At 39.3% G+C, this 26,110-nt stretch overlaps 1 protein-coding gene across 7 annotated transcripts in view; it reads left to right on the top strand.

Moving 5' to 3' along the window:
• GTDC1 (glycosyltransferase like domain containing 1) overlaps positions 1–26,110 on the top strand; it is a 202,457-nt gene that overhangs the window by 32,460 nt on the left and 143,887 nt on the right. For 4 of the 7 annotated variants that reach the window (XM_083710835.1, XM_083710833.1, XM_083710839.1 and 1 more), the window contains one exon: positions 23,967–24,177. In XM_083710835.1, coding sequence (XP_083566961.1) covers positions 23,987–24,177 — 191 coding nt within the window. In that variant the 5' untranslated portion in view covers positions 23,967–23,986. Of the gene's footprint in view, positions 1–2,221; positions 2,363–23,966; positions 24,183–25,195; positions 25,357–26,110 lie in introns of those variants that run through there. The other 3 variants (XM_083710836.1, XM_083710838.1, XM_083710837.1) reach the window with 3 other exon arrangements.

Below are 26,110 nucleotides of genomic sequence, written 5' to 3'. Positions count from 1 at the left end.
GAGATGCTCAGTCACATGACACACTCCAGGGGTGCCTTCATAAAGGTACCTTAGTTATCTTATTCCTTTGAAAAGTAACATTAGTTGGGTCATTAGATAGCCACCAGATCTACTATGCAAAAGCTTAGGAGTTATTTATTTATTAAACTTGCATAAGACCCCATAAAATAAATAAATATATATTTATTTGAATGTTGCATCTTGCTCTACATCATATTATAAGGGTTTAGTGTCATCAAAAAGCTGTGGCTTCCTCCACACACACCCAAGTGTACATGTGTTATTTTTGGTTTATTTTCTGTACCTATTGTGAACAGGCATCATCCATGAAGAATTATTTTTAAAAAGATTTTGATAGTGGCATTAAACTAAGTAGCAAATGTTAACAACTGATGAATGATTTACATTTGTTCCAGCTGTGAACTTGTCAGCTGTCCTTTGCTTTCTAATAATAGGTGTTTCTTGATTGTTTTTGTTTGATTTCCAAGTATATGTGATTTGTTAACATTAAGCCCTCAACCGGCATATCCTGTGTAAAACTGGTATGCTAAGGCATAAACTTGACAGTTACCTATTTATATAGAGAAATATTATTTATTGGAGTTGGAGAAGCTGTACAAAAGCCTTCAGGGTTTTTAATTTTGTTTAATTAATATATTATTTTCCTAAAAAATCTTTTCTCCCTTGCTGGAAAAAACTTGTTGCCTGATTGGGTGTGTGTGTGTGTGTGTGTACGTACACACACACACACACACACACACACACCCCAATCTATCTTAATATTTTATTGCAGCAATATAATGTGTTATAGAGGTGGACAAGGCTGCAGATTGAAATGTGGATCATCCAGATTGTTCCTTTCCCTAGACCATATGGTCTAGTTCTAAAAGCCTTTTGTACACTGTCTGTTCAGTTAATTGTAAACTCAGTCTTTAACATACCTAATAAAATATAAGTGGACAGATAGGCAAACTCTAGATATTCTTGGAGCACCCTGGGAATGTTAGCCATGTCAGTGTAAGAAATTTCCGGTCTCCTCATATTTGGTGAAGATTTATTGCCAGTGAACATCTTTGAATGTTGTTTTTTTTCCTATACATGAATGCAAACTTTCATGTTTTTTTGATCACATACATTAGAAGCTCACGTTTCTATGGGCAAGAGAGCCATCAATGAAAAATGCGTAAGAAAGAGAGAGGCTTTAATATACTACAGAACATTTCAGCGTAGTGTTATTCCTCCAGCAGACAGCCCTCTGCCAGTGGGTGATGTATGGTAACAAGTTAGATTTATGACAGATGGATAGTAGGATTGCTAATACACCTACACAACTTCTAGCTTCTAGTGTTCTCTGTGCCTGATAGGTTTTGTCTTCACATCCTGTTCTTTTGTTGCCCTTTGCATGGTCTTGAGACTATGAGACTGAGCATCTTAATTTGCTTTGTTGCAGATGGTGTATTCTGCTCTTGATTTAAGACAGACTGCACAGAGCCAGACATCAATAGCTATACTACCTGCTTGGAAATAACCTGTATTAGCCATTGGCAAATTTATTAGTTCTGTAGCTTCTTAACTGCAAAGAACCCAAGGTTAGGAAAGGCTGCTGTAGACACTACTGAAACCATGGAGATGGGGAATGAATTTACAAAGTTGAGTACTGAGCACAGGGGGAAGAAAGCAATTAAGTCACTCTAAAGCATGGTTTGCCGGTTTTGAAGCTGAAACCATGGTGTGGGTATGGTTAGTACAAACTTCTGGGTGAATTATTCTTATAGGTCCCAATTTATGATTAATCAGGGCACAGGGAGTTTTTAGTGACAAACGTTATTTTACTTTATTATTTATATAAGGGATTACCAAAAAGGTGCCCAAGGGCACCACTGTGAGTGCCAGTTCCTCCTACGGCAACTGCAGAAGTCTCAGTAAATATCCTCTCAAAAATCCACAGTGCTCAGTTTCAGTTTTTAGTGGCTCAGCCTCTCCTACATAGACGCTGCCTTAATAGCTTCTGCCTGAATAGATTGCCATCTATTCTGAACATAGAAGAGGTACACAGAGCTTCTCTCTGTGAGGGAGCACGGTAGGCGCCTTTCCTCCCATTGATTGCAGGGCACGCATTTCTGCACCATTCTGTGCTCTTTTAGATGTGGCATCCATTTTGTGCTATGCTCTCAATACAGCCATTTTGTGACAGCTGCCCACGGCACTCCCAGATGTGCCACCTGGCTGAAAAAGGTTGGTGACCTGTGAATTGTATAGCATTGTCAGCATTCATGGAGCTTTGCTTAAGTATAAGAAGGCATTTCTGAGGGAAGAAATCTTGCTTCTCTGTTACATAATGCCCCATTGAAAGAGAGGAGAGGTGAGGAAATCATAAGGGGTCTGGGAACTTTTGGATTGGATCAGAATTTGCAGCCTGGAATTGGTTTGGTTTTGCCCTTTCTTTCCTAACAGACATTTATTTTATTTATTGATTTATGAGATTTAGATACTGCCCTTCACCAAAAGATCTCAGAACAGTTCAGAAGATAAAAATTTGAGATAAAAGCACAAATAAATAGTTAAAGAACCAACAAAGCAATGTCTCCCCCCACAAACACATTTAAAAGGCCATAGAATATGAATCAGCCTAAGACCTGGTTGCAGAGGAGCGTTTTTGCCTGGCGCCTAAAGATATACAGTGGTACCTCGGGTTACATACGCTTCAGGTTACAGACTCCACTAACCCAGAAATATTACCTCGGGTTAAGAACTTTGCTTCAGGATGAGAACAGAAATCGTGCTCCGGCAGCACGGCAGCAGCAGGAGGCCCCATTAGCTAAAGTGCTGCTTCAGGTTAAGAACAGTTTCAGGTTAAGAACGGACCTCCGGAACGAATTAAGTACTTAACCCGAGGTACCATTGTATAAGGAAGGCACCAGGCAAACCTCCCTGTGGAGAGCATTTCACAAATAGGGAGCCACTGCAGAAAAGGCCCATTTTTGTGTTGCCACCCTCTAGACCTCATGTGGAGGCAAACGGAAGGGCTTCAGATGATGAACATAGAGTCTAGGTCAGTTTACTGGTATATGGGGAGAGGCAGTCCTTGAGGTATTGTGCCTGTACTGTCCTTGAGGTATTGCATGTGTCGTGATGACACAACTGTTCATGCACACCTTTTTTCTCTGGATCAAACAAAAAATGCATTTTATTTCACTACTTTTGTTCCTGAAATGTCACTTTAGGAAGTCGTATAAAAATCTGAATACCAGGTGCTGAGCATGCAAAATTGCAGTAATTTTTAAGCCATGTACAAAACTTTAGCAACACCATTGATAAAACACCATTGAGAATGATTGGCTAGGTGAAAATACTCCTATGTGGAGTAAAGTTGCAACTTTCTCCCCACTTTCCTATTATTTTAACCTAGGTGAAAAAACATTTAATTGCTACTGTGGATATTAGATATTGAAAAACATACGACAGCTGCAGCCTGTTTTTCATGTTATGCAAAGGAACACATTATCCATTTTTCCTCTAAAGTGAGTAACCCAAGTTTCAAAAGAGAAAAAGCACCTGTTAAGCATGAAAAGTGAGAAATGAGAGAAACACAATTTGCCTGCTTCTTTTGAAACTTCTGAGCTCATCAGAGGTGTACAGATTTCTTGTTTTCATGTTCCATGTGTTGGCAGCAAGCACACTCAGGAATGGACATTTTTCAGCCAGAAAATATTGGAGCCTCACAGTCTTATGGCATGTCATGCATGCCAGTAAAATTAGAGGCTTGTCACATGTGCAAGCACGCATCTTGATTTTGGTATGATGTCACTCTGAATCACATATGTATCTGTGGGCAGAAATCCAGACCCTGTTTACTACTGATTCATAGAAACTGAAACCGAAGGACCTGTGTGTATAACAATTTCAGTGTGCATGTGAGTGAGAAGATTCTTAGCATGGTTTACAAGACCATTCCTGAATATACTTGGTTGGAACCAGCCTTAAACATGTTTTGAGTAGTGTCACTGATTTCAGAGGATCAGATTGTGGTTAGTCTGAAGAGAGCTAAACCTAAGCCAAGCCAGGCCATTACTTACCTCAATGCAACACAGCACCAGAATGTCAGTGGAGGAGCAAAGCTCTTCTGGAACCTGCACACTTCACACTAAACCATGGTTTAGCATGGCATGGAAATGAGGCCACTGCGACTCTTATACCTCATAATATTCAACACAATATTGTCAATGCAGATCAAACGTTTGGCTCTTTTTAAAGCAAAGGGACTTGTGCTTTGGTAGTAGCTCATTATGAGTAACCAGGAAAGTGCGCACTGCTTTGGGATAATCACATTTGCTTTGAAACATGGACTGGGTGGGTACAGTGGGTACCACTGCCTTCTTGAAGTAGAACTCCTGATTTCAAGTGCCCAAGAATGATTCCAGATGATAGTTTTTAAGCAAAGGTTGAAATTTAACTTCTAGTTATTATCACTTCAATAATTCCTTTAGGAAGTGTTGCATGATTAAAGATGCACATTTCTCTTAAAGTGCACACTGGTTTCCAGTTCAAGCATGTACTTCTCAGCTAATACCTGGGACTGGCAAGCTCTGGGTAGGTTTCTGGTATTGTTTTTCTAATGCATTGTGAGTAATTGTGAGCTACTAAGCTCTCCATCAGGTTTTTGATTCCATCTAGCTCAATATTGTCTGCTCTTGACTTGTGGTAGCAATCCAGGGTCTCAGGCCGAACATCTGTCTTGTGACTTACTACTTGACCATGTTAGCCATAGATGCAAAGGGATGAACCTGGGACCTTCTGCATTCAAAGCATGTATCCTGCCACTGTGCTATGGCTCATGTGTGTGTCTCAACTAGGTAATGCTAATTAGGAAGTTTTTGTTTATAATTATGTGTTCAGGACAAGTGAGACAAAATGGCAGAAACATTTTATAATAATAATAAAAAAAACATTTTCTCAGTATTGGAGTTTTGTTTTTGTTTTTAAAAAACCCAGCAACCCGAAAAGATGGTAGTGGTCAAGTTATTTTTTTCCAGCTGTGTGATAAAAAATAGATTCATTTACTTTGAAGTCCATAGTGGCTGAAGAATTAAATGCATTAAAGAACTAAACTGAAAGACTGTGAGCTGAAAGGCAGCAAAACAAGAAATTCTCAACAAACGTAACAGTGGTAGAAGTGCCTTGAAAAAGGGAAGACGCATCAGAAACAGATCAGGAATGAACTTGCTGGTTTCACCCCAAATCTGTGTTAGTGCTCCAAATTCTGCTGTTATTCTAAGGAAAAGCACTGTTCAAATACAAGTTGTTGTAAGTGCATATAAATGTGTTGAAATAATAGGGATAAGAATGTATGAAGCTTCCTCAAGGTCTTTTTAATGAAATCCTTTACTCCCATGAAAATGCTGAATGCGTGGTACCAAAGCTTTGTGGTGGCTATTTTAAAATATAAAGGGAATTGTACACTGTGCGCTAATTATCACCCAATTAAGAGGAAATAGCATGTTATGAGATTCTGGAGGAAGATTATTGAAAATGTCTGTGAAATAGTTGAAATTTGGAAGGGTCATTATGGTTTTATGCTAGGCTGGAGTACAGCAGATGCTATGTGTTGCTGTTTACACGCAAGTTATAGAAGCCTTCAGAAATATTAGTTGTAATTAAGTATGCTTTGTGGATCTGGAATTGATAGTTGCTTATGCATAGGGAAGCTAGTATGGTTGAGTGTACAATGAGTGCGTCTTGATTAGTAATCCAACAGTTTGCATTTTGAATGTGAGGCTGAGGAAAAAGCAGGGTGAAAAATGTTTGCAGCCAAAACTAGCAAAGGGTCTACTGGGCTTCTGGGTCCGACAACTTTACATGCCCTGAAATGCCTTTTGGATGTTAAAAATGCAGGGATCATTTATTTTGATGCCTGTAGCGGGCTCCTAAACTTAGTTATGTAAATCTCAATTCTGGGGAAAGCTACACCTGCTGAATATCTGCCTCTTTTGCTGCTCTGAAAAACACAGGAGCCAGCTGCATAGAACTTGTCCCCTGCATATGTGTAACAGGAGGCATCTGTCTAGATCAATGCTTTCCAAATATTTTTGCCCACGGACCAGTTGAAAATTGCTGAGGGTCTTATGGGACCGCTTAATGATACGTGAGTATGCATGGGATTGCAGTGTTGCTATGCATCACCCACCATTATTTCAACCTATTGTTAACTGCTGGCTCCCTGTTGTTGACTGCCCTGCCTCTGCCCTGCACTCCCCAGTGGGTACCAGTTGGTGCTGGTGAGCTCCTTGTGACCATGACAATATCTGAAGGGGACCACTGGTGGGTCTACATCAGATCTTAGCGCAGTGCCTTCTTGTTTACAGCAGTCATTCATATGATAAGTGAAAGTATACAAAGAGAATATGACTGTTTCTAATGTATTGATATGCACTGAAGATTATTGGGACTTACTAATTAGTTTGAATCTGTAACAAAGGAACATTGACGATGTTAGAGTGAATATTAATAAGAACAAGGCTGATAATATCCTGAAGGTGACTTCAGGACGAGTTTAGAATAGTTGAACAATCTTGTTCATGTCTACTCATAAGTAAGCACCATTGAATTCAATAGGATTTTACTCCCATCTAAATGACTACTGTACAGGATTTGCAACCTGATTATCATTTCAGTGGTAGTTTCTGACGATGATAACAATCTTTGAGGTGTCCAGAATAATACAAAAAAAGATAACATTGAATGAACTCAAAAACTTTTGTTGGAAAATGCCTATAAATCTGTAATTTGGAACAATTTTGTTTATTTCCTCCCTCCCAAAAGCCAGTATTTGGAAAAATGCCGTGCCAGTGTGATGAAGAGGGCTAGGAATTGTAGCTATTTGGCATTTTCACATTTGGCAGCATGTTAATTATTGTGTTTTTAATTTTGTACATGAAGAAATACATAACACTTGCTTACCTCAAAGGGATAATGTGAAGTTTTATAATGTTGGCATAATTCCCTGGAGTCCCTGAGTGAAAGCAGACAACCAAACTGTTGTTAATAATAAATAAATAAAAGGAAAAGATAGAATATGACAAGCAGCAACACAAAACAAAAAATCTCTTCCTCCTCTCCAGATGAAAAAAGTGCATGCACCAAAAAAGTCAGTTCAAAGTTAGGTAGGCATTTGCTTATCAGTCGCCACCTTTTTATATAATTGAAGAATTGCATGATACACACTAGCCGTCCCTTTTTTCCCTCCGAAGATCCCGTGTTACATTTTAAGTCATAACAGTGGATCAATATTTTTTATATAGCCTTAACAATAATAGGAATTCCCTATTGTGCAGCCATAAAAACAAGACATTTTTCTGTCTATAAACCTTGCCTGTCTGTTTCCAATAGCGTCAAAGCGCTAATGCCTAGAGATGATGTACTCTGGGGTAGTAAGTCAACAAGTTAAAAGTCCACCAAACAGATGTCAAGTGCTTGTGTGTGAATTATGGGTGCTACATAAAACAGCAGTTCTATAAAAAGGCAGCCTGCTTCTTCATTTGGGAGAATGGGGACTGTCCACTCTTGTACCCTGCCCTGTATTGCTTAGATTGCAGCCAAAGTCTGTCTTCTTCCTTGAACCAGTAGCAAGTACAGTAGTGTTTCTGTATCTGAAAACAAAATACTCTATGCAAGTTGAGAAACATATGAGAGTGGTGAAGGTGGCCTGCACTGCCTGAGTTGGCCCGGTCTCTGTAAACTGTTAAGTTGCCCCTTTTCTGCATAGCTACAAGGATCCTACACAGTCTTCAGCTGCTCATTCCCTGGCCTATTCATGCACCCAGAGAAGCAGTAGAAGCAGCCAGACCTCTAGCATCAAAAGTAGGACATTCACGTGCTCAGGGACTAGTAGTAATGGTCTGTTCCTGTGCTGAATGTTCCCACCTAATGTTTTCACTGTGAAGGGTGCCTAAAAGTAGCCAGTGGCTGTGCATGTTGCACCGCCTTGGGGAGATCATTCCATGGGCAGGAAGCCACCCCTGAAAAGTCCCTTTTGTGAGTTGCCACTATCTGCACCTTCTTCGGAGAAGGCACACAGAGAAGGACATCAGATGATAAATGCAGAGTCCTATTGGTTCATGTGGGGAGAGGTGGTCCTTGACTTACTGAGGTCTTGAGCTACATAAGGCTTCATGGGTCAAAACCAGCACTTTGAATTGAGCCCGGAAAACCCCTTTCTCTCTTTCAGAAAAGGGCTTGTGTTGTGAGACAATCATCATCATCATCATCATCAATAAAAATAAAAATAAGCAGCAGCAACATTAAAAAAAATTTTGTTTGTTTATATACAATGCAGAATTAATCACTTTGAACTCATATGATTTTGATTTTCAGCCCTAATAACAATCCAGTGTTGCCTCAGCATTGTCTTAGCTGTCTTGTTTCTAGCTTAAGATCACACTGGGGTGGGATGAAGTTTGTAAATTCCCAGGTAAGTTGCAAGTATTTTTTATTTTTTTTAAGCCCACGTTTTGTGACAGCTAAATCCCTAAAAGTTGGCCTCATTTCCTGAGCTCCCCATGGCTTGAAAGTGCTGTGAGGCAGCAGTTGGCGAATTTTGATAAATGTTTCAGGCATGCCAGTGGACATTATTAGGTGTCATCAGGCACCTGGCAAAATATCGTAAGGGTCTGCCGCGTGTCAGTGACGGTTGTAAATAAGCAGAGATGCATGACAGGTTCTACATTTAACGGCCAGAAAGCACACACCTTGGATGTGCTAATGCACAAGACACGGCAGAGTGCTTTAGCACATGGGGATTTGTGCACATCCTGGCTGTCAAGCACACTTCCTGAAGTGGATTTTTCAAGTGACTATATAAAATGACTTCTCTTGAAGCTTTATTTGTACATTGAGGGATAGTAAACATGATGCCCTCCAGCCAACATGGTCAATGGTTGTAGGTCACAATACCTGGAGGGACACCAATTTGGCTAGCCAAGGATGGTGGATTTGGGAGGGAAGGAGTAGAGCTCTGGTCTCTGAGATGGTTCCTTTAAGAAGGAAGTAGAGAATGGTGGCGTCACAAAGCCTCAACTCTCCACTCTTAGGCATTGGGTTTGTAGCAAGTTATTAAACCACAATTTTTTTGCACATGCCTTTTTAGCTTCTGGGTTAGCTCCTTGATGCCGTGATTCCACCTAGTTACTGGGCCCTAAGGCAGCATGTTTTTACTCATGACCTATGTATATCCTTTTGAGCCTTCGTCATGGTGTTTCTATCTGAATGCTGTTGGTGTAGGATGGAAAGGAGAAAAAGGGTCAATCGAGTCATTTATATATTTAATGCATGCATATACATATACACATTGTGTGTGTGTGTGCCTGTGTATTAGTGCAGAATTATAGTATACAGTAAATATAGATTTACAAACCTGCATTATACGCTTCCCCCCTTTTAAACTCCTCAAAGGGTTAGATCCAGACTTTCGTGTTCTGCAAATGATGTGGCTCCTTCCATCCATGAAATGCGTTTGATCCAGGACTGGGATCCCCGTGGCTGAAGGGAGAAGAGTGACGTTTACCAATTTATCTCCCCGCCCTCCCACAACCTGCCTCCTGCACTCCAAATACCAGCTCTAAGAGTCTCCGAACCCTCCTAGGAGCAGATTTTCATAGACAAGCAGCAACCCCAGAATGAAACTCTGCTCAGGAGATGCTACTTTTGGTGTTTTACTTATAGAGTAATCTATGAAGAAACCCTTAATTTCAGTTTTCTCAGCACAGGAATCCTTCTTTGGGATTTAAAACCTTACTGCTTTGCTCAAGCATGCTAGTTGTCCAATTATTGTAAAAATGTTTTACACTGAAGGGTGAGATATAAATGCATAAAATACAACACATGAGTAACAAAAGTCAGTTTTCTGTAAATACAATATATTTGTGAAACTTCCTGAAGCAGGCCTAGCTTCTCTGCGTTTCTTGAAATAACACCTTGTACCCCTTGCACAAGGTGTGTACCCTTGTACAATCTGTGTTTGTTTAATTTTCTCCAAGGAAATATCACTGACACATTGCGGCCCAATATGCTATTTTCTGCTAGTTTGTCATCACTGCAGATAGAGCTTGTGAAGTACATTGTGTATAGAAAATCAAAGGGAGAAGAAAACGTTAAGTTTATCAGTAGGCCATGTTATTGAGTATTAAGCTTGTTATGTTAGTCTTCACCCTTTGCATCTGCTTTGTTTTATCCTTAACTTGATTTTTTTAAAAAATAAAATAAAATGTAAAGGTGTTTTTTTAAAAAAAAACAAAAACAAAGTGTCTGTTTTGCCAACTCTTATCTGTGCCTTGATAGCTTCCTTAATCTTCCATTGTGTAAAAGGCTTGCATCCGCATCTGGGCATTTTCACACATTGCAGAATTGTTCGCCCTGGAATGAACTTGCATGGACGGTAGGGGCTGGTTCTTTTGAAAGCAGCAAACGTGGGGTAAGATGCTTGGTATGTGTGTGTTTCTGGTTTAGCACATCACAGAGTTGGTCCTAGGAGTCTCTGCATTGAATTGATCTGAGACCTGTGCTGCTGTGTACGAAAGTAGTGCTAGAGGCTTGGTTGTGAATTACTTTGGCCCTGAACAGCATTCTCTACTACTGCTGTTGCCCATTAATACTATTCCTGCAAGGAAGATGGAAGAAGGAGCAACTTCCTTTATATTGAGCTCTAGTAGGGGTGAATTCATAGATGCAACGTTTACCAAGAAGTGTTAGTGATAAGCTTCAATGCCTAAGGGACAAAATCCCTTTAAAACAAACTTTGGCTTGGAGTTCAGGAACTATTGATCTGCCATACTGATAACTAACCAGAGGCACTTTCGTTCTAGCATCTGCCTTGGTTGGGATTGGTGAGAAGTGTACTAATTTTTCGTAAACTGACCAAGAATGTGAATAGGCACTTGGAGAGCTTTATGAGATGTCAGAAGGTTGGAGGGAGTAGTAAAAACAATGTTACTAAGGCAAAATGATTTTTCCATTCAGTGTATGCTATTCTTCTGTTACTACACTTATTTGCTTTATAGCCAAATAAAAGTACTATATTTTTGAAAAACAAAAACTACCCAAGCTGTGACTGTACACATTACCAGCTTAAAATGCAGCTAGGTCATTCTTTTTCTCAATTTGGATCAAATCTGGTTTGGGGAAAAACACATCAAAAGTCAGTATTTCAGGAACGACAGAATGGATACAAGATAGATTGTGACTACTGTCAGATGCACACTGCTTGCCAAACCAGTAGTTGGAGCATTCTGGATGCAGAGTGTACAGAGCATCACTCACAGGAGTGTTTTAAGATGTTTTGGAAGTTACACCTATTAATAGGCAGGCTCCACGTTCTGTGTTAGCTGGTTTCCACACCATCTTCAGAGGTAACCCCATGCATTGGAATAGACTAGTCCCATATGATCTGTACCCCAGATGATCTAATGAGGCCATTTACTGCATTCCACCACTTGCAAAGGCCACGTTAGATTTTCTTTTCCATACAGCCTTCACACTCTGTCTTTCAGTTTTACTCTTTCTAAACCTTTTGATGTTGTATTGTATTACTGCATGACTAATGTTGTTCAATTATATTTTTCTATTTTTACAAACTGCTATGACACTTTGGGATGAACAGCAAAATAGAAATATTTTAAATAAGTAATCAATAGCAGACATTCTTTTATAAGATTCTAATATATGCATTAAATTAAGTAAATTGCAAATTTAATAGGGTATCAGAAAATTTTCAGTTTATGTAAGTTTGCATGTTTATAAATAAGAAGTATATTCGTTGCTAGATTCCTGAAGAATAGTCTCAGCACATAAAAACAAATAGCCTATAATGCAAAGTATTGTATCTGATACGTAGTCTTTGTGTCCAGCAATCTTTGTTAATAAATTTCTCCACACTTAAGGTTTGTTCAAGAAATAATTAGCACAATGCTATCTAGGTTGCTTTTGAAAGCTTGTCAAAATCATTGATTCAATCTTCTCTCTTTAACACAACCAGAGGTATACAGAGAGGGTTTCGTGTCATCTTTTGTCTAATATTTGAGTGATGATATTGCTCAGATCTTAGTTTCTCATAAACAGGAGACACTATAATGTAGAAACCAGCCTGTGAATTTAAAAGAGTATCATGTTGGAATTTTTAGTAATATAATTGAATATAGATTTCTAATCTAATCTAGTCTCTTGAATATATATTTTTTTGTTCTGAAAAGTTTATACTGTGATATATATATATATATATATATATATATATATATATCCCAAACAACTGCAGGGTTCTTCATATATATATATGGGGTTTTTCATTGCTTGTCTTCTGGATATTTAGGTGCATAGATTGCTTTGATTTTAAAATTGTGTACAATTCCAATTTCTATAGAATTTTTGAAAACCAGATAAAATTTGTGTCTTTCAATATAAGTCTGATGTGCAATTATTAGACACAAGATACCCAACATTCATGATCCTATGTATGCTTACTTGTGTTCAATGTAACTTACTCCCAGGTAAATGTGTACAAGGTTATGCAGAAACTTAAACCCCATTCATATAAACAGAACTGCTTATAAGCGTGTACTGTGTCCCCTTGAATTCAGTAGCCTGCCTTAGATCATACCATATTTGTATCATTAGCAAACAAAATATTAGCTGGAGCTGGCTAGAACTTAAGATCTAGTGAAAATGCTACAGGACACAGTTTTTCCATATGTCCAGGCTTAAATGTCTGAGATTATCAAATAGTAGACTATTATTACCAGACTGATTCTTTTTCTATAATAGGGAAGTAGCTAATAACATCTTCCCCTGTCATGTTTAAAATATCTCAGAGTGGTTATAGAACTAATAGGTGTGGTAATGGGAGATGTAACACTATTTTTAATCTAACCTCTTTCATCCAGTTAAATCTAATGTGAGCCACTGAGGTCATAGGAATTGATAATCTTGTACTATTAAGAGTTGAAAACAAGATTCTTTGAGATGCGAGCATGACCTGAATGAAATGCGGGCAAACATCCCATCAGCATTATAGTCACATGTGGAACCATAAATACCACTTTAATAATACTGTTTATTGACAAGTGGTTTCCAAAGCTTTGAAATCAAGCAGGAAGTCTGAATCTTTCTTTTTATTTATTTTTAAAGGTGGTAACTTTGAATTTAGAATCCAAAGTATTTGATATAGATGCTATACATGCTGAACTGTACATGTTTAAAGCTGTGCTATTTCAGGATGACTGTACTGTCTGGTCTGTCAGTGCTTGCAGTACCACATAGTCTAACTACTTCAAATTCCTTAGTTTGGTAGCTACCTTAAAAGTTTTGGTGAATTAGGACTGCGTACACACCAACCTATTTGTACTATTTGTAGTACAAAAGTGCAGTTTTTCCTGAATCCAGAATTGTTCATGCTTCTCCTCTACATGTTGCTATCAATGTAAGGTAAAGGGACCCCTGACCTTTAGGTCCAGTCGTGGCTGTCTCTGGGGTTGCGGCGCTCATCTCGCTTTATTGGCCGAGGGAGACGGCATAGTGCAGCTTCCGGGTCATGTGGCCAGCATGACTAAGCTGCTTCTGGCGAAGCAGAGCAGTGCACTGAAACGCCATGTACCTTCCTGCCGGAATGGTACCTATTTATCTACTTGCACTTTGTGCTTTCGAACTGCTAGGTTGGCAGGAGCTGGGACCGAGCAACGGGAGCTCACCCCATTGTGGGGATTCAAACCGCCGACCTTCTGATCGGCAAGCCCTAGGCTCTGTGGTTTAACCCACAGCGCCACCCGCTTCCCCTATCGAGTCTAATTCCTGTCAACAACAAGGGTAGGTGGGGATGCTTAATGTGTTTTCAAAACCCTCCACCTTGATTAGGTTATCCATGCCTTTTCCTCCCTTCACATGCCTCAGGTGCATGAAGAAGGAAGTGGTGATTGAGATCTCAGTATATTCCCCCACACAACATCTTGTGCAGGTGTGCATAAACTCTCAATTACCAGGACTGCCTACATCTCTTTTCATTTGTTCTCAACTGGACATATTGTGGGGTAATGCAGAAAAATCTTTTATTTTTGATATGGAATCAGTTTCTTCAGAAGTGCCTTTCTGGAGAAAAACAACAACAACCAATCACAGTACATCTAGATTGTGTGTGCGGCATGTAGAAAAAGAAGAACTCAGGCTCCATTGATTCTAGAATGTAATGTGATGTGTATGTCGCCTGAGACAGAGAGGGGTTCTGGCAGCTATGGATGTGCCTTGTTTTTTGTTTGCTGAGCATGGCTGCTTCAACACACAGATTGCTCTTGCAGTTCTTTGAGCCTTGCTTTTGCTTTTCTGTGATGGCTACTTGCCTTGGGCTGAACTTGTCAACAGAGCTGACATGTAAGGCTTATCTTGGAAAATTGTCAATGTGCATCTGGGACACCTCTGACCCATAATCAATATCCTGGAGACCTTTTCCTAGTTCTCTTGACTATTTCTATGGAAATGGCGCTGCTGTGGTCCTTGCTGGCACAGTCTACGTGCAGGTCTGATGCGGGAGTATGGTAGTACCTACCTTTTCCTTTTGGATGTTCCCTTTCTCACCCCTGGTGTTTGAAGCTAAAACACTTAACTAAGTGCAGTGCAGATAGACTTAGGTTGGGGATTTTTCCGGTTGGATCCAGAGTTTTCATTAGTGGAATTGCCCTGGAAGGTTGCAGAACACTGGGGGACTGTAGGAAGGGAAATTGAAGAAAACAGTCTATCTTTGTGGTAATAATAATAATAAAAATAAATTTTATTTATACCCCGCCCTACCCAGCCAAGGCCGGGCTCAGGGCGGCTAACAAGCAATAATAAAAACAAGTTGAATGAATACAGCTTAAAAACAAGATTAAAATACAACATTAAAACATTGAAACATTAAAACATTAATTATTAGCTTCTACTAGAACTCAAGGCCTTCTACAGAAAGAAAGTGCATTTCTGTTTTGTTGCATTCTGGATCCAGCATCGAAAAGTGTCAATGGGAAATAAAAAGCAAGCTGACTGGCTGGATTCAATACCATCAAATTAATTCAATGTGGAGGGAAGATAATAAGATCGGAATAAATGACAAGAAATCTAGATTTCAGATTGAAATAATAGAAAGTAAAACAAAATTATTATCAAAAATGTACAACCAGTTGCTTGAGTGGGACACCAAGGACGAGGAAGTAAAGGATGTGATGGTGAAGTGGGCGGTAGACCTAGGGTACAACATAGAGTTTGACAAATGGAAGGCATTGTGGTGTAAAGATATGAATTTCTCAGCATGCACGACACTAAAGGAAAACATGTATAAGATGATGTACAGATGGTACATAACGCCGGTAAAACTACATAAAATGTATAGAACAGGCGATAAATTGTATTGGAAATGTAAGAGCAAGGAGGGCGATTTCATCCATATGTGGTGGACGTGCGAGATTCTCAAAAATTTCTGGGAATCCATCTATAATGAATTAAAAAAAATTCTTAAATATACGTTTGTTAAAAAACCCGAAGCCTTCCTGCTAGGGATAATTGGTAAGGATATCAAAGAAGAAGACAGAACCTTTTTTCAATATGCAACGGTGGCCGCCAGAACCCTCATAGCACAGTACTGGAAAACACCAAAAATCCCAACACTAAAGGAGTGGCAACTTAAATTATCCGATTATTTGGAGTTGGCTAAATTGACACAGAAAATAAGAAATCAAACAATGGGATAAATTTAGGATATATATGGAAATAGAGACAATGGGAAAATCAAAATGTTGATCAGAAACATATATGTACTTACAGAATTCACAGTAGGCACGAGATAACGCTTACTACGTAAAAAGTTTTATTAAGGAATAGACACAGCAGATAGATAAACAAGATAATATTTTCTGAAATCGAGATAAAGGGAAGTCGATTAATGTCATTTAAAGTTGTATGTTTTTCGTGTTTTTCTTTTTTTTCTCTCTCTTTTTTTCTTTTTTTTCTCTTTTTCTGTTTTTTCTTTTTCATTTTGTCTTTTGTACATTTGTGAAATATATTTATGTCAAAATTTAATAAAAAAAGAAAAAAGAAAAGTGTCAATGGGAAAACTAGAGCTAATTTTTTAAAATGTTGTATATAATATACAGTTTATACATATGTATACCCAGGGAGAGAGAGAGAGATACTTTGGCTTGAAACCATTTTTTTGCCTTCCCATAATTTGAAAACAAGTTTAATTTATGGCTTGAAATTATAAAGGCCATTAGTGTCTTTGCATAGTTCAAAAAATTAAAGCAGCTGAGATATGGAGGTTTAAAATGTAGCTACTCTGCATGCACATTAACAACTTTTCTTTAAGGATTTATATCGCCATCGGTTCTGTTTCATGCATAGTGTAATACACAGATTTTATAGCATGTTACTTTTTAAATATGTAAAACTCCAGTAGGAGTCATTATGCCTTGTACTATAAGGTGTCTGTAGATTAATGGTCACGGGGACATTTTTATATTACAACTTTCAATTTCCTGATGTTGCAGTTCAAGTGTGGAGTATACACTGTGTGTGTGTGTGTGTGTGTGTGTGTGTGTGTGTGTGTGTGTGTGTGTTCAGATAGAAATGGTTCCTTTATACCATGGGTAGGCAAACTAAGGCTCGGGGGCCGGATCTGGCCCATTTGCCTTCTAAATCTGGCCAGTGGACGGTCTGGGAATCAGTGTGTTTTTACATGAGTAGAATGTGTCCTTTTATTTAAAACACATCTCTGGGTTATTTGTGGGGCCTGCCTGGTGTTTTTACATGAGTAGAAAGTGTGCTTTTATTTAAAATGCATCTCTGGGTTATTTGTGGGGCACAGGAATTTGTTCATTTTTACCCCCCAAAATATAGTCTGGCCCCCCACAAGGTCTGAGGGACAGTGGACTGAAAAAGTTTGCTGAAAAAGTTTGCTGACCCCTGCATACAGTATGTTCATGCGAACCATTTTAATTTGGCTTCATTGTGTGCTTTCCATAGTACTGTGAATACGTTATGAAGCTCTACAGGAGTGAGACTGTGGCCCTGTGCCTGGCACAAGGCAAAACGTGCTGCCAATCCACTGGTTCCACTCAAAGACCTGCCCCTGCTGCCACATCATCCCAGCCTTGTGTAGGAAAGCAGCAGCAACTCTGGCATTGGGATGGGAGCTCTGTGGCTCCACCCCACCCCACATTCTGCTACTGGAGAAACTGTGTCTGTCAAATACCTTCCGATGAAAAATGGGGTGAAATCTACCCTGAGCGTGCTTTTCATTGCAGAAACAATACAGAAGCAGACAAACAATGCAATTCTCCTAATTGGTTATGAGCTGCACAGTAGTATACAGTGTCCCCAAATTTCAGCCACTTAACCATTTACAGTTTTCTTTCTTTTTTGGGGGGGGATGCTAGGGGCAAAAAATAATAATCACCCAATATATCTTGATTTTTGCCACTTGGGTACATTTCCTCCAGTTAATGTGTTAACTAAATGAGGGGGAAATGCCCCATGCAGCAAGCACTTTTTTAAAAATAAAAATTTTCAAGCAAAAACTGACCCAGACAAGCAGACAAGTGCACTTGTTTTGGCACATCACATGTTCCTTTATTCTACTATGCTAAGACACATTGTAAGTCACCTTGGTGTAGAAAACTACTTCAGAAATATGTATCTTGTCAGGTTTTGTTTTTGCTTTTTGCTTTTCCTGGTAGATTTAGTGTGCGCATAATGCTTATGCATGGTTTAGCAGTCTGTACACAAGCTAGAAAGAGCCCAAATGAAGTGTTGGGTTTCAGCATCCCCCCAATTCCTGCTGAATTGTTTCACTTTCAAACAAGTTATGGCTACTGATCCATCGGAAGACCACTTGTATACTCTAATGATGATGGAGCCTGTGGCCTGTGCAATGCTGCTGCATTAAAGGAGTTGTCGTCCAATAACATCTGGAGGACCATGGTCTCCTTGTTGTTTGTCTGCCCTGGCAGGCAGTGGCTTTTCAGGGGTTCAGACGGTGCTTTTGTCAGGTCTACCTGGAGGTGTCAGGAAGCAAATCTGGGCTGGTTTGCATGTAAAACATATACCACTGAGCATTGGCTCTCCCCCAGTTCTTCTTCAATCCCTCACAGAAGAACATGATGGTCACTCCAGATAAATTCCTCAAATTGTAAAGCCTAAGGTAATGAACTCAAACAGTTATCTGTCATGTAAGCTGAATTGCTTTTTAAACTGAATTGCAGCTTAAATGTTACTTATATTGTGTCAATGCATGGGAAAATATATATAATAACTGGAACTTGTTTAGAAAGACTGGGAAAAGTTGGTTGTTGGCTGTAATTTGTACGTAACTTGCCCAGAAAGAAACTTTATCATTTTGTCAAAACAGTGTGATCTCCCCCACCCCCAATTTACTGTACCTACGCTACTATAGTCTCCTTTGAACATGTATATAGCTGTTCAAAATATATGCTCATTATACTTTTATTAGTCATATTTTACCACATTTGTTAAAATGCAGTTGCAGCGTTTATTAGCTGGGGTTTCCATGAGAAATGACAAGCATGGTTGGTAACTGAAATTATTTTAGTAAACATTTTGGTGGGGTTTTCTTCCCCATGGTTCTGTATTTAAAACTAGGTGAAGGGAGGAGGTGGCATAAAAGCAAGCAAATATCATGGTAATACATATTCAATTTTGAGTTGGCTGTATGTACACATACACTTTTTGTTTGTTTGTATTTAGATATGTTTGTTCCTCTACGTAGTGCAATGTGTATGTCAGATCAATGAAAGGTTTGTGGCAGAGAGAGATGTTATGTTTTGTACCTTTTGTTGAGCAAATTTCCCTTGTGTGGGCCTTTAACCATCACTAGAACTATTCCTGAAACTCAATACTTTTGTTTCCTATAACCAAAGAAATTATCTACCTATGGAATATATTAACTGTTGCACCCTGTATTTTTCATGATTGCTAAAATGTTTTGTTGGAACGACTTCTAAATACAATATGTAACTTACACTGCCCATTAGGTCACCGTAGGGGGGCTAACTATGGCTCTGTGATTTGAGCTAGGTTGACATCTGTGAAACCACATTTATTAATGTACATATGAAAGAGTAAGTGCATTTTCTTTAATAAACCCTCAGCAAATTGAATGAGATTTTTTGATTTTGTATGTATGCTTTTTTAAAAAAGACCAACCAACCAACAACTGCAATTTATTATTACTTGCATAGCTCATGTGATCTGTGAAAGATGAAAACTCTTGCTATTTAATATTTTTTGTAAGTTTCAGAGAAGAGTAGAAATTTAGAGTGATATGTATGAATGCATGGATTTGGACAAGATAAAGATGGAATACTAAACTAGAGCTTAGCATTAGCTGCCTGAGCCAGCACAAGTCTCGGGCTCATGTTGTCTCCCATCCCAGAATTCTGAATCTGTAAGTGAAAATGCCTCTTGAACCCAAGCTCTAGTTTGAAAATACTGGGACTGTCACAGTTGTAGCCTTTATCTTAGGAGTCAAATCCATATTTTTTACTATGGTAGTGTTAACTATACTTGCTGCCTCGGTTACATTTTAGAAACATACTTTAGAAATTCTAAAAATGAACAAGTAATTCTAAAAATGAGCAAGTATTTTTGACACATTTGCTTTAGGACAGTCTCTTTAAAGCAGGGGTCAGGAACCTCAGGCCTATGGGCCAAATGCACCCCCTGGTCTCTTTGTACAGTCCTCTAAACTCTTCTTAGTCCAGTCCCACATTTTACCAGTTTTTCTGCAAGAATATCATGGGGAACTTTGTCCAAAACCTTACTGAAATCAAGATAGACTATGCCCACAGCATACCCCTGATCCACCAATCTTGTAACTCTATACAAAAAAGGGAAAGGGAAAAAATGAGCTTCATCTGGCATGACATGTTTTTGAGAAACCCATGCTGGGTATTAATAATTATAGTATCCATTTCTAAGTGCTCACAGACCAACCATGTAATTATCTGTTCTAGGACCTTTCTTTGTATTGACCTCAAACTGATCGGTTTGTAGTTACCTGGGTCTTCATCCCCCCCCCCCTTTGAAGAGTTGGACAGCGTTTGCCTGCCTCCAGTCTGCAGGGTCACGTGTTCTCCAAGAATTCCCAGAGATTATAGACAGAGACTGAGATTATATCCGCAAGCTCCTTTTGTACCCTTGGCTGCAGCTCATCAGGCCCTGGAGATCTGAATTCATGTAAAGTAGCTAGGTGTCCCCTTATCCTCTTACTCCACATCGCTGTTCCAGGGCAGAGAAATTCTAGAAATTTCTCATATTGTCTGATAGGCCAAAGTGTGGACAGGTGAGGCTCAAGTTGCTGTGCCTTCTCTTCCATAAAGGCAACCAGCTTGAACTTGCTGCAAGTGTGGTTTTGCACATTCTCAGGGAGGAAGACAAACATGGCACAGGTGTTGCAAGTCACTGCAGCATCTCCCTCGCTGTTCATGTCACATCTGTGGCTCTGTCCCATTACGCCTCTGGCCTCAGTGTGTGATGTGGCGCCTGGAAGGTTTGTTCATGAGGAAACATGGCCTCTGGCTGAGAAAGGGTTCCCCCTCTCTGTTCTAAAGGAAGGACCTTGTACAACAGTCATTGGAAGATGGTAATGATGATTTGTTTTAAGATGTCAAATTTAATATACAGCCCTGCATAAGTTTATTCTCAGACATACTTGCTTACAGTAGCTTCAACGCTGGTAGCAGTATAACTGCTGTAAATTTTCTTTAGTTGAATGAAGAATTTTCTGACATGTCGTGCTGTCAGTATAGTTTGTGATAGTTCTGATGTTATCAGTAGCAGAACATTCTGGAGGTCCATCATAAAATACAAATTTTATGGAGACCCAGGCAGATGGGTGGGGTATAAATAATAAAATTATTAGTATTAGTAGCATTATTACCTGCTTATTTACACAATTATCATAGGCAGAAATGAACACCATGTGCATTCTAGACATCTGTGAAGTTGCCAGTTGTATTTGACATGTGAAAATATTTGGTTCCTCAAAAGAGAAACCAGTCAAGGACACCTGGGGGCTCAAAAAATGAGCCATTAGTGACCTTTGAAGTGTCCTTTATGTACTGTTTCCTGGTCCCTCCCTCCACATAGCTCATCTATACCTAATATTTGTATTTTGTCATTTTCTTTTTACTACCTCCACCCCAGTGCTAGCAAAAACTGTTTCCAAGTTTACTGAAAATCTGCATGCTCAAAGCAGTATAAGGCAGGTATTGTGTTGATTTTATCAGGAGACTTTTATGTGCAGCGTTTATGATTTATTTTTATTTATTCCATTTCTGAGTTGCATTTCCCACTTACCAGGAGTGCCCATACATAATATATAATTGTTCTGGTATAGAACCTAGCTTGCTTTTCTTTGGTTCTGTCTCAAAAGTGTTGTGTATTTTGACTTTAGCTTAAAAATATATACTGGTCTGGAATAAGCCTTCACCAACATTTTTTGTCCTGTGCCTATTTAAATTTTTTTTTTATGTTGGAAATAGTGTTCATGATCAGAAGCAGATACACTGTTTAAGTATTGGAACAAAAGGGGGAAGTTTTCAAAGAACAGAATGCTGCTGCCTGTATCCTGTTCACGGAGGAGCTGACCTGTATTTGAATATCAGGGTTCTTAGTAATGTACCTTCTTGGGGGCTGGGGTGTGTGTGACTATGATGTAATGCAGAACAGTGAATTTTTCAAGCCGCACAGTGATGCACTCCTGAGAATGGAACCAAGCCATTAGTACATCACGGAGAATTACTGATTCCAAAGAGACACCCTTGAGAGAGGAAGTACTGTAATGAGAAAGCAGCAATGTTGTTCTAATATTTGTTGTTTCCTTTGAAATGGCTAAAATACCTGAAATGATTTATACCTAATTGAGCTTTGCATTCCATCTGATAGGGTAAATGTTCTCAGGCCATTTATCATCGGTGGCTTTTCAAGATCTCCTAGGAGTACATGGCGTATATTTACCTTAACTTGGCTAGGTCAAGGGAAATAGCTTTTTTAAAAACAAAACAAAACACCAAAGCAAAACAAGAATAATACGTGATACCGTATGAGATTGTAGGAAAGCTAGAAATGCAGTGCTGGCATAATTTACATACTTTCATCCTGCTTTCATTGTTGCTAATACAAATATGTCGCATAACTAGTTAAGATGTGTAGATTAATACTACTACTACAACTAATAATAATTACAATATTAATTTGTACAAGTTTTAATTGCTCCTGAGAATGGGCGTGGCTTGGTGGTGGGGTGAGAAAATGTATTTCGATCCATTTCTGCTGTTAGTTGTGTCTGGGATTGAAAGAAATGTGGACCTCATCTTTAATGCCCATGGGGAACTTGCACTTGGGTTCTCAAACGACAGCCCTATACTGCATGTAAGAACTGAAACCGAGGAAACTTTCTAAATCAGTTTCTGATGTGGCCTGGTACAGTGTGGTGGTCTGCTCTTCAAAAAGCGTGTATCGGGGTCAAGTCTAGCCTAGCCTAGGACATTTTGCCACTTGTTCTGTACCTTGCTATATTTATATCCTGCCTTTCCTCCAGGGAGATCAAGGTGGCAAACATCAATCTTTCCCTGCTGTGTTTTATCCACACAACAACTCTTTGAGAAAGGTTAGGTGGAGCGTAAGTGGCCCAAGACTACCTAGCAGGCTTCATGGCACAATTGGGATCTGAATCTAGGTCTCTCCAGATCTAATTCAACATCATCATTGGCATCATAATTTTCTTTAGTGTTTGGAGCGCAGGTAGGGAACCTGTTCCCCTCTAAATGTTGTTGGACTGCAACTCCCATGATCCTTGACCACTGGTTACGCTGGCTGGGGCTGATGGGAGTTGGTTCTCTTAGCTTCTTGTCAATCAGATTAAGGTATGATCTGCTGCCTGAAAAGAGTCAATGATGCATCATATACCCATTCTGCACAGGGCAGCGTGTCCTCCTCTTTGGAAAAGGAGAGAATAATTCTGAATTAAAACAGCAAGGGTAAGTGCATGGACTACACGAGAATCATAATCAAAATACACACACTATCATTTTTGCCACTTAGCAGCATCCAAACATTGTCTCTAGCTTTTGAGCCTTTTTAGCACTTGTCACAGACTATTCTGCTTTCTCTTTTTTAGGGGGGGGGGGTGTTGTGTTGTGTTTGTTTGTTTGTTTGTTTCTTCCTTGGTTTTGTATGTCAGCTGCCCTGTGGCTGAGAGTGTGAACAACCTTCTTAAAGTGTACAATATTGTTCTGTTCCAGCTAGTTTGATGTAATAATGTATTTTGCATCTCCTCTAGGGGCTGAAAATGTCACTTAGTTCTGCTCCCAGCCTTCTGTAGCTTTAAGTGGAGATGTCCTTGGGGTTGAAGACTCAGCCTGGGTTTCCTTGGGCTGCCCCTAGTCAGATTTCTTTTAGTCATCTTTCCATATTGCCTTTAGTATGAAAGATTATTTTGGTTGAACTGTGCTTGAAATGTCTTCCAGTTTTTACGTACCATCAGTCACAGGGCAATCTGTATTAGAAAACAAATGTGCGATATTTTGAAGAAACAGCAAGCACCAACTTAAAAATAAATGTATATTTTAAAGTAATCTGCTAAGTTAAAAGCCTAAACATTTTCAAGCACATGCATGTATGACTGAACTGTTAATTGTAACCTAAATTTTAATGGAATGTGACTTTGATTAATAGATACTCTCCTTTTTCCATGCTTGCAATTTTAATTAGTCTTTTTTAAGTTAAACTTATTAATGAAACAAAAAGATTGAATCCCTTTAAAATTGAGCTCACTGGCTGAGCTCTTGTAATGTGGTTCCGCTTTTATCATGATCCTATATGACACATTTTTAAATGAAATAATTATAATGTAGGCTTTATTAATATGGCTTTTTTTTTTTTAGAATCCTGGGCAACTTTGGAAATGTATAGGAGAATGAGCGTTTTGCTGATTGAAGCTTTTTATGGAGGTTCACACAGGCAGCTTGTGGATCTCCTAAAAGAAGAAATAGAAGACTGTGTCCTATTTACTCTCCCTGCAAAGAAATGGCATTGGAGAGCAAGGACTGCAGCACTCTACTTCATGCAAGCTGTCCCAGCCAGCATGGACTACAGGTAAGGTGAGCTATGGATACCTTCATAACTCCAGATCTTGAATTTCCGTATTTACTCATATACAGTTCAGCAACCTTTCTGTGGAACTGAGATCACGTAAGGTAGGTGCCTTAGATACATGAGAACGTTTCCACTTTAAATCCCAGGCATTTCCAGTTGCTCAGAGCCAACTGTGTTCTACAGACGGTGATGTGAGAGAACAGATGCCCTTGTGAGTGGTCATGCACCATGATAAAACCGGTGCCACCATGCCGTAGAGACATAGCTCTGCATATAATTATGTACACATGGGGTGAGATCCAAAAAGCTACTTATAAGGATGCCCGGTGGTGTGGGATTTAAAAGCAAAACAAAACTCTGCGCAGTCAAGTCTCATGCTCATATCACAGTGTACTCTTGAAAAGGTAGGTGAATTGCTTTCCAGAAACACACACCAAAAATTCTGCATGTCCAAGGCAGCTAACTGCTTGGTTCTTTGGTCACAGGCTGTACGTGTATTCTGCCTAGCGACAGACACGGATCAAAGAGCAGCCCCGGATTGCATAACTGCTTGTCCAGAGAAAGTGCAACCCTGTCCCGATTAGGCAATGGACTTGTCTCCTGGGCACAGGGACCACTCGCTTATCCCTCTTCCAATAAGAAGTTTTATTCTGACAGAATGCTGTGAGGTGGGCTAGGCTTTGAATGAATGACTTCCATAAAGTCCAACAATTAGCGAGGTCTTCTCAGTTCAAAACTAGCATCCTCTCTGCAACACAACACTGGCTTTGGGCAGTCTTGTAGGTAGCAACAGGAAGCCTTTTGGCAAACTGGAAAATTGTTTCTTGTTCATTGGGAACACACTCACCGAGCAAGCTAATAAATAATAACGGTTTTCAATCCTGAATTTATTTGGCTTTTCTAAGCCCCTAATAAGTGGCAAAAAAATAAAATATGTAAGGACGGATTCTTTCTCAATTGTCTTTCCTCACACTTGGATTTGTTTATTCTCCAGATAATTCACACAACTAAGGGATAAGTATGGTTTCAATAGATGGACAGCATTTGGTGGGGTTGGTTTTTTCAGACCCAAACTTCCCCAGTGGACTTAAGCAACCAGCTCCATGAGCTGCGTCGTGTGAATCTAAGTTTAATTTTATGCCACCTTGAAGTATTTGCTGGGCATTTTGACTATGTGGAGTAAGTCTGTTTTTTAGCATTTAAAATAAAGCCCTTTAAATATATTTTATTTTCTCTCTGGCTTTTCCTTGGCTGTTCTCTGCTTCTTCTTATTGCATCTAAGCTGCCAGTCTGGAACAACTTTTCAGTGGGGGGGGGGGATTGTTCTGCCTGAGGTGCTTGAATGTGGGTTTTGCTTTGCTCGACTCCGAAACAATCCTATTTTGTAGGAGTATGTATGACAAACTATTATGTAAATTTTTTTCTACATCACAACCACATCCTCCAACGCATTGCAATGTTATCTCAGCTCCTTCAAGGTCAGCAGCCCAAGCTGTCCAGCGCTCGCTGTATTAAGCTAATCAGACATAACTCATAGCCATACACTTCATTAGTTTAACGTACAGTTACATTGACCTGAGATAACTGAATTCCAATTTGTCAAATAACCTACATTTTAACAGAAAGTACTAGAAGCTTAAAAACTGATTCAAAGTTAGCAAATCTGTCATGTACTTATGTGCAATGTAACCTTCATAAACACCAACTAAATCTACGCTTACCCAATACAGCATAATGAGGAGGTGATGGCCCTGCTGTTGCTATTGGTATCTGATCACAGAGAAAATAATTCAGAGAGTTTTATATAGGTGCAGGTTCAATAGGAATGTACGGCGCTGGTAATCCAGCCAAAATTAAGCAATTGAAAGTCCCATTGATTTCAGGGGTAGAATTAAGCATATGCTGTTAATATTAATATTCTAGCGCTGCTACT

The sequence above is a fragment of the Podarcis gaigeae genome (assembly GCF_964106915.1).
Source record: "Podarcis gaigeae genome assembly, chromosome: 1".
NCBI lineage: Eukaryota > Metazoa > Chordata > Lepidosauria > Squamata > Lacertidae > Podarcis > Podarcis gaigeae.
The sequence above is the reverse complement of the archived record's forward strand: the minus strand, read 5'-3'. Positions and strand labels throughout refer to the sequence as shown.